The 10000-nt window shown below is 34.0% G+C and overlaps 1 protein-coding gene across 1 annotated transcript in view; it reads left to right on the top strand.

The window, feature by feature from the left end:
- Positions 1-5274: 5274 nt before the first annotated feature.
- The window catches only part of LOC137645131 (putative per-hexamer repeat protein 5), a 44022-nt gene continuing 39296 nt past the window's right edge, over positions 5275-10000 (top strand). The window contains exon 1 of the mRNA XM_068377966.1: positions 5275-5454. Within this exon, the coding sequence (XP_068234067.1) occupies positions 5275-5454 (180 nt within the window). The remainder of the gene's footprint in view (positions 5455-10000) is intronic.

The raw sequence follows: 10000 nt of genomic DNA, 5'->3' as shown, positions 1-10000 counted from the left end.
CAGTATTCTAGAAGTTTTATTCCAGCTGTGACCAAGTTGTGAAATGATCTTCCTAATCGGGTAGTTAAATCAGTAGAACTTCAAAAGTTCAAACTCGCAGCAAATGTTTTTATTTTGTACAGGCTTACATAAGTCCTTTTATAGTTTATTTATCAAATATCTATTTTGATGTTAATTTCTTTAAAATATTTCATTTTAATTTTCATTACTTCTTATATCGTTTATTTCTTTCCCTATTTCCTTTCCTCACTGGGCTATTTTTCCTTGTTGGAGCCCTTGGGCTTATAGCATCATGCTTTTCCAACTAGGGTTGTAGCTTAGCTAGTAATAATAATAATAATAATGATAATATATATATATATATATGTATGTGTGTGTATATGTATATATATATATATATATATATATATATATATACACATATATATATGTATATATATATATATATATATATATATATATATATATATATATATGTACATATATATATATATACTGTATAGATGTGTGTGTGTTCGTGTGTATATTTATAGATAAGTATATATAAGCACATGCACAAGATAAGTTCATCTTTTAAAAAACATACGAAACGAAAGATTTTATCTATCTTATCTATTTTCTAAGACACTGCCGATAGATACTGGTTGTTTGTCATATTATTTAGAAAACATGAAAAATAATCACTTCCTATGTTATCTTTTTGTAACCTATCCGATTGTATACACTGCTTGATAATACTGCCTTTTCAAACGGGAGAATATGGAAGTGTATTTAGTGATGAAAGTTAGTACACAGTTTATTTTTTTTTCAGTATTAATAGCCACTCCCTGAATTCATAGCTTGTCAGCCTCATCTCTCTCCTGTCCATTTATTCTCTCCATTCATTCCTGACTTTTCTTTTGACTTCACTATCAGTACTGGAATACTTAACATGCTCTACCTTGTGATTTTCATCAATTCCTTTCTGGAAGAATTATAAAAGTTACAGAATCTGTACAGTGAGTGCAAGTGACGTTGAAGCAAGTGATTTTAATCTTCCTTTCCCGACATAACCACAAATGATTAATTACATATCTCGCAAGGTATCGTGTAGACTTTAACTGCTTTTGGCATTTCTTAGCCTTGTAAGCGTAGTTGATATCAAAACTTTCGGTAATTGATTTAAACTGAATCTATCTTAGTTTCCTAAAGTTTACTGGTCTTTGTGATACTCTTAAAGTATGAAGCTTTAGTTGTAAGGTTTATATATCTTTTTGTTCTTATTCCCAATATTGATTAATTCTGTGCATAAAGGTAGGCCTTTATTAACCGAATTTAACAAGGGGTACTCTAATTTATTACCATCTACGGAAACAAATTCAGGGGGACATTTCAAAACAGTGGAATATTTTGGTAAATTCCTTTTGCCACACTCTGGATATTGGTCTCCTGTCTATTTTCCATCAGCATGCTCCATTTAAATCGTTTTAATAAACTCCACAGTTAAAAATAAACCGTAATTTTAACCCGAAACTCTCCGCAAAAAAATATTCACTGTTCTCAGTCGTATTTCAATAAAATACAGGCGCCCGTAATTTTACCCTACTTTGTTATTATCTTTTAAGGATTAGTGACCTTAATATTACTTTTTTAAGTCAATATATCCGTTTTTAAAACGGTAAATGTCTGGCCATATTTATTTCAGGATTTCTACCGTTTTTTATGGCAAATTTTTAACAGTGTGTATAAGATATTTTACATTTCTGACCATCCTTTGCATTCAAATATGGCAAGGTTGGATCATCCCCATCGTTTTACGTTTTTTTAATCCTCAATATTACTCGATACTCCAAAACTTTTACTCTATACGTGATGAAAGCTTGGAAGGTTCCTCTCAATTAAATAATGGAAATTGTTTTAGTTTAGAAGTTGGAACATACAGCATTTTTAGTTTCGAACATGTTAACATAAGTCTACTGCTGTAGTTCAAGTGCTAAATGTTTGTTCAACATGCCTCTCTATCTAAATTTGAAATGTTTTTTATTGTATCCAATTTATGATTCATTACTTATTTCTGTGTTTATTTCTAGCATTGTACAGCTTTCCCTATTTCGACATTTGCATTATTTAGTTTCGTTGGTAATGATAATAATATACTATAAGATGGAAAAAATATTTGATCTCTCGTTTGCTTGAGGAAGAAAACTATGTATAGGCATTTAATAAAAAAAAAAAAGTGAAATAGGAACGTTTGGAAGAATAGGAGTACAAAATGAATTTGGCACTGGGATGGCTAGAAGGAGAAAATTTTGAAAAGCGGTACTGCAGATAGTTTTAGAAAGGCTACGATTGAAGAATGAGTTTGAAACATAATGTTTATGGAAATCCTAGCCATTCCTTAAATAGCTTGACAAGAAGGTGAATGGTGTCTCTTCTATGTCATCTAACTGCAAAGTAAGGTAATGAACAATGGTAAGAATTCTATGGAAAACCTTACGATAGAATTTGGTAAATTCTATAATAATTACATGGTTTCCATTTTTTAGAAAGAAACTATGATGAAAAACAGTTACCTATATATAATAACACAAATTACACGTATCAACAAGATGAGAGACTTATATATAATCCTTATTTGGTTAAAAATACTCAAAACAGTAAAATGTGAAGATGAAGACATGGTTAAAATGAGGCTATAAAGGCAAATAAGAAAATTATGTTCGTAAAATATTCAGATCACAAAAACAGAAAATGCATGAACTTCAGACAAAGTATAATAGTCCATGGGCCAGAAAGTGAAACCCCCCCCCCCCCTAGGGAATTTTCACGACCCCCCTAGTTTTCTTCCTTAGGGTGTCCTTTATGCATATCCGGGTGTTTCCAAACACATAACTGTGGCAAAAAGGCAAAATTGTCACTTTTTGTACAAACCGCACGCCAAATTTTCACATTTTCAGTCGCACTGACTTTGTGTCGCTTTATTGGCTCTAACTTCCTTATTATCTAAACTAAGTGAACGTTTAAGGTATCAACATAATGCTAAGACCAAGAGCTACACAATGGTATATAAATATGTCCATAATTAATGATTAATTCGTATTCCAGGGCCATTATTGTACCCCTTACCCTTAATTTTTGTTCGAAAATGGGCACCTGTAATTAGTTGCTACTGATACTGATGAAATTGTTGAGGCATTTGGTTACATTTCTGTATTTGATTTTGTACATAATCTTATTTAGAATATTGCATATCAGTTTCGTTCACTAATTTCCCAAAATATATGAATTAAGTGACAATAATCAATTGATTGTATAATGGCCACATATTACCAGCAATACCCATTTTTCTCCGTAACTTCTGTAAATTGTTACATAACTGCACCATTTTGGTGTCAATAGATAACAATATATTCTCCAGCTTTCTGAAATTAGTTCTGTGCATAAATTATGATGCATTTGCATTTCAGGCAAAGGATCCAATATCAACTGGTGATAATTAGTCAGCAAGGCAGAACGTCCAGTTAGTTTACTGAAAAAGAAAAGTCAGAGGAAATCTCTGCAGAGTGTGCCAAAAAGACTTACATTATACATTTTTCTGAACAGAAAACTGACAAAATTGTTCGAAAACTGACTGATGTGAGCATTGAAAAGATCAAGGAATCAGTGCAGCTCTGCAAAGCTAGTGCTGATGCTAATGTGAGGATGGATGAAATCTATGAAGAAGTTCCAGAGACGCTGAATGCAAATACCCATGGAATACACAGGAAGTGTTATCAAAAGCTTATAAATGTTGGTCATATCAAAAGTAGAAAACGACAACATCCAGTTGAAGATGACGAAGGGCCTTCAACTTCAAATCGAAAGCAAGTATCATCCTCATCAATTTTATTTCCTTCAGAGAGGTGTCATACAGTTTCTAACAAAGTGTGTTACAGAAACTGCAGCTGAGTCAATACTTCAGGCTGCAAAGCATAAAAATGACTACACATTACTTGGAAAGATTGAAGGCTGTGACTTGCAAGCACGAGAGGCACATTATCATAATTCTTGTCGCAGATATTACACTCGTAAGCAGGAGTGAAATGTTAATAAGGAGCTGGATCAGAGTGCTGTTGAACATTTAGCTGCCCATAGCGAAGCATTCTCCTACATCTATGATTATGTTGAAGAACACATAATCAAGGGGTGCAACGTAGAACGTGTGACAATGTTGAAAGAGAAATATTTGCTATATTTACAAGAACATCACCCATCAACTTACAATCCAAACTACAAAACCTGTAAACTCAAGAATAAGTTGGAGAAACATTTTAGTCACAGGGTTAAATTCTGGACACCCAAATACTGAAGTGAACTTATATATTCTGATCTCTTACCAGTTGGACAAGCAGTAGAGGCAGCATTTGAGATGGCCGCCTCTAAGGAAAGGTTTCTCCAGGAAGCAGCTATGATGCTCAGGCGACAACTGATGGATGCCAAAAGGAATGCAGCCATACTGCCATGGCCACCTACAGCAGCGCAGTTGATGTCCATAGAGAACAAACCACTACCAATCCTGATTAACTTTTTGTCGCAGCTTCTATGTGGGAAACCATTTAAAGATATTTCGTCAAAGTTGGAGAGAATGGTTGATTCATGTGCTCAAGATGTATGTTATGCTATGAGCCGAGGAGAATAGAAAATGCCTAAACATGTTCTTCTTGGAATAACTTTGAGACATATGACAGGAAGTACCGAGCTCATTACACTGCTGAATCATTTCGGTCACTGTTAGTCATATTCCCAAGTGATGGAGCTAGAAACTGCCATATGTAACCAAATCAACACACAGGAATCCTTACTTCCCGCAGCCATATCATCCTGTATGAATAATGTAGTTCTCCACTTCAGTTGGGACAACTTAGACCTGTCTGAAGAAACACTATCAAGGGCTGGAACAACACATGTAGCACATGGTATTGTTATTCAGGAGACATCTAGTAGTGCAAGTTCTGACATGAACAGGGAGCAGCCACCTCAGCAGTCAGGGAAGAGTAATAAAGACATGTCAATTCGCTATGAGGATAAAGATCTGCCACCTTGTTTCATGAGTAGGACTGAGCCAATTTGAGAGTGGAACATGTATCTGTGAAAATACCAGTTTCATTTCATGAATCCAAGGAATCAGACTTTGCTTGGACTATTGCAAGATTGTACAAATCTAATGAACAAAGTGTTCCTGGTTGGGCTGGATGGTTGTCACTGACTGGAAAAGGTGATTATGTTGAATCCTGTGCTCAGTCTACAGTTGATTACATGGTGCCAGTACATAGAGCAATTACTGATAATGCCACAGTTCAGCACATACTCCGACTTTGCCAGCAGACCAAAAAGGATGCGCAGCAGGAGGTCACTATCGTAACTTTTGATCTAGAAGTAGTAATGAAAGCTTACTCTATCATGTGGCAAAACCCATTAGAATACTGTGGTGTTCTTGTAAGGATTGGGACATTTCATACAATCTGCTCATACCTTGGAGTCATCAGGAAGATGATGTCCGCAACAGGCTTTGAGGACATCATTATTGAGGCTGGTGTATGTGCAAGTGGATCGATTGATCAAATGTTGAGGGGCAAACATTACAACCGTGCAATAAGAGTTTACAAATTGATGTATATTTTGTGTATAAGGACGAATGCACTCTCCTTACAAGTGAGGATGGATTGACTGTTCAGACCACGCAGGTGCAGGACCTATTTTCTTCACAGGAGGAAGCAGATACCAGGATCTTTCTGCATTGCAGCCATGCTGCCAAATCATTTAGTGCAGAAAAGGTGATTGTAGTCCGTTCACCAGATACTGATGTCTTCCTATTGCTGTTGAAGTTTTCTCAAGATATTGACCCGTCTGTGTTATTTGATACTGGCGTTTCAAACAAGAGAAGACTAATTGATGTGAGAGCTGTTATTAGCAAACATGGTACAGATTACTGTAAACTCATGTACTCTTTTCATGCATTCACAGGATGCGATACAACAAGTGCCTTCGTTCGCCGAGGTAAACTTACACCAAAGAAGACACTTGATGCCCATCCTGAATACCATTCAGCATTAATCTCTCTAGCAACCACTGCTGAACTTTCTGAAGAAACATTCAGTGAACTTGAACAGTTTGTCTGCTATATGGATGGAAAGGCCAACTACAAAGACATAAACAAGCTGCTCTATGATATGTTTAGATAAAAAATCTAGCTCAAGAAAGGCCAAACTCTGTCCAGTTGTGATGGCATTGATCTGAGCTTGCTCTCACCATGCAGGTCATCACTGCACGTGCATATCCTCAGATGCAACAACCAAGCATATGTTTGGAATAAGTACAGTGTGCCATATCCAGGTATACCAAGTCCAGTAGGCAAAGGCTGGAAACTTGATGACTCAGGACAGCTGAAGACTGACTGGGTCAAAGGTGATATACTGCCACAGGAACTCATTGATATCATGCTAGACAGAGAAGCTGACAGCGATGACGATTTGGATACAGAGGATATTGATATTAACAACCTAGCCGACAACATTCATGATGAAGAATCATGAACGCAATGTGTAAATTGTCAAGCTAGTTCTTTTCTGTAGTTGTCTGTTGCCAGTGACAAAGAGAGACTAACTAGGCCATCATACTCCACATATAATGATATTTATATGAACACAACTTCGCAGATTTCAAACATTGATGTAGACTTCCAAGCTCTTCACCGTTTACTTGTTGGTATTAGTTGTCAGTTTAAGTTATAAATGACATTTATTTTGGTTACATTTATCTTATCCTACTGTTAATCAGTGATTTTCTTGGTTCACTCAGTGAATGACACCTGTCAGATATGAAAGTCAGACATACTGCAATAGGTAGTGTCCTACATTTATAGTTTTAGTCATATTTACTTTGTTTGTGCATGCATATTCATGATATAAGTATGTGGTGGCCACTCTACCGTGAATAATGTCCAAGCAGTATACTTCTCTTCAAAGCATCTCCTTCTTTAAATGTTAGTAAAATACTCTTTTTTATAATAAATCATAAAGATAAATTATTTTGTTGCCATTTGGTACCAGAAAGTAGAGATGATAGGGAAGATGAGGGTGGAACAAAGTTCTGTCAATTGAAATTTGGACTATTTTTAAGGAGTGGGGGATAGGTAACAGCAATTTAGATAATGGATTTCAGTAACAGATTAACTTTACATCATCAAGCTTAGTTGTATATGCTCCAAGCATTTGATTAGCACCAAAATAATGCAGATATGTCACGATTTACAGAAGTTATTGAGAAGCGTTCCCTACAAAGTAGGTATCAAGAAAAATATGTGGCCATTATACAATCAATTGATTATTGTCACTTAATTCATATATTTTGGGAAATTAGTGAACGAAACTGATATGCAATATTCTAAATAAGATTATGTACAAAATCAAATACAGAAATGTAACCAAATGCCTCAACAATATCATCAGTATCAGTAGCAACTAGTTACAGGTGCCCATTTTCGAACAAAAATTAAGGGTAGGGGGTACAATAATGGCCCTGGAATACGTAATAATCATTAATTATGGACTTAATCATATACCATTGTGTAGCTCTTGATCTTAGCATTATGTTGGTACCAAAAATGTTAACTTAGTTTGGATATTAAGGAAGTTAGAGCCAATAAAGTGACACAAAGTCAGTGCGACTGAAAATGTGAAAATTTGGCGTGCGGTTTGTACAAAAAGTGACAATTTTGCCTTTTTGCCACATTTGTGTGTTTGGAAACACCCGGATATGCATAAAGGACACCCTAAGGAAGAAAACTAGGGGGGTCGTGAAAATTCCCTAGGGCGGGGGAGGGTTTCACTTTCTGGCCCATGGACTATAAAGACTAAGATTAAATAAGTATGTGTTGAGTATGAAATACTAAATGGCAGGTTCATAGAGTCAAAAGATGTTCCTGAATACACGAGGTTAAAAAGCAAGAATAAAACAGAAAATTGTAACGTTATTTAAAAAGGGGTGACTATTCAAGGTATAATTGTATGGCAAAGGTGAAAAGCGAGTTTGAGTATGATGCAGCAAAGATATGGTGATATAACGTAGTTAATCTGCAAAGGTCGGTCAAGGACATTAACCACAGTCCTTGTGATACATCCAAAGTAACAAAAATCTTCTCATTTGTGTCGTCTCTGAAGGAGCCCCTAGTCTCTATGTGGTAAGGCATATTTCAATAGAAACTTTTCCATATAATAAGACTACAAAACACATTTTTTAAATTCTTAGATATTTGCAAGTCTTATCCTACATTTAATGGTTTGAAAGGTGTTATATGTAGATTTCATTTATCTATTATTATGTTGTAGGACCTGTGGAGATGGTTTATTGTGACATATTAAATGTTAATGTTAAGATAAATCAATGGTTTCGTTGCATTCTTAAACAGTAGCTTCTGGATATTTCTCGTTTTTATCGACGTTTTCAGGTTTGCTTATTGTGTGATATAGTTATTCCTTAACTTTCGCGAGTCTTATAGAACATGAGTCTCGAATATATAAAGAGTACAGCAGATGCATTCAGAGAGAGACTTACCTCAGCTATCGTTAAGTTAAAGATGCTATCATGGAGACTTTTTTTTTTTTTTTTCTTTTTTTTTTGAGACACGGTTTAGTTGCTCCCATCTACGATGCTTTTAACTTTAAAAGAAAACAAAGAAATTTTGGAAGATCGAATATCATCAGAAGCTGTTTTCTTTATTATCATCTTTTACATTTCTAACTACGTCCTGGAAACTCTTTCAAAATTCGGCGCTGAGCGTCGTCGTCAACTGAGTCTGACATCATACTTCACGAAATTTCTGTAAATTACTATAAGTGAAATGTGAGTATTTCATGAATCTTGAAAAATATTGTAAATATTTTCATTAATCTTAAATATAGTAATTGTTATATGTTTGCTGGCTATTTTTTTTTCTTTTGCTGTTTTCGTTACGCTATTTTCCATTTTAAATTAATTGATAAGAGAATAAAACATTGAATTAGATTGTACATAATTTACGTTTTCATATAGCTAACCGTAACAGAATGTGATTCTCCATCTTTCGTTTTTGATGAAAAATACGTCTTGTATTTAATGTTTATCAATTAAAATTTTACCCTAATTATCTACTTAATTTTTATAATGGTAAAACTGTTTTCCAGCACCAATCCCCCCAAAAATATGTATTTCCATTGCTATTGTAAAAAGGGAAAATATATTTTCTTTTAAATTCTCTATGTTACTGTTTCTTACCAAGCTAAAATAAATCTTCTAAAACAAGAAGCGATATCTTATATATAGAGAAGGGGATGAAATTGAAGATGTGTCAGAGGAACACGTGACTGATAAGGGAGAGAGAGAGAGGGAAAAGGGGAAAGAGACAAGGAAGAAAATATATTGCTTAAAAAAAATGTTCGAAATGACAAAAATATTGCTAAAAGAAAAATATTATCATTGTAGAATTAATCAAAACTATATTTATTTGTCATGATGAATAAATCTTTAATAGAAAAGCAAAATAAAGCAAAAATACTAATTCAATTTAAGTGGAACATCACTGTTGCAGAATGAGCATGACGCTATGTAATCATTCGAAATGAGGCATTGTTTAATACTAATGACATCAACATGCTATTCCAGAGGGATATTTAAGGATCTAAATGATAACTCTTTGTATCAAATTTATGACATTATCAATGAGTTCATTAGATCTCTTCAAAAGTCTCTTTATTGAGTTTAAATCAAAAGATAAAAGAAATTGTACCTTCATTGCAGGATACGTGGGTTGATCTAACGTAGGCATAGTTTTCCTATTTATCAGGCGCGTTCAGAGTCTACATATTTATATCATATATATATATATATATATATATATATATATATATATATATATATATATATATATATTTATATATATATATATATATATATATATATATATATATATATATATAAATATTTATATATAGATATATATATATGT

This window comes from Palaemon carinicauda, chromosome 8 (genome assembly GCF_036898095.1).
Source record: "Palaemon carinicauda isolate YSFRI2023 chromosome 8, ASM3689809v2, whole genome shotgun sequence".
NCBI lineage: Eukaryota > Metazoa > Arthropoda > Malacostraca > Decapoda > Palaemonidae > Palaemon > Palaemon carinicauda.
The sequence above is the reverse complement of the archived record's forward strand: the minus strand, read 5'-3'. Positions and strand labels throughout refer to the sequence as shown.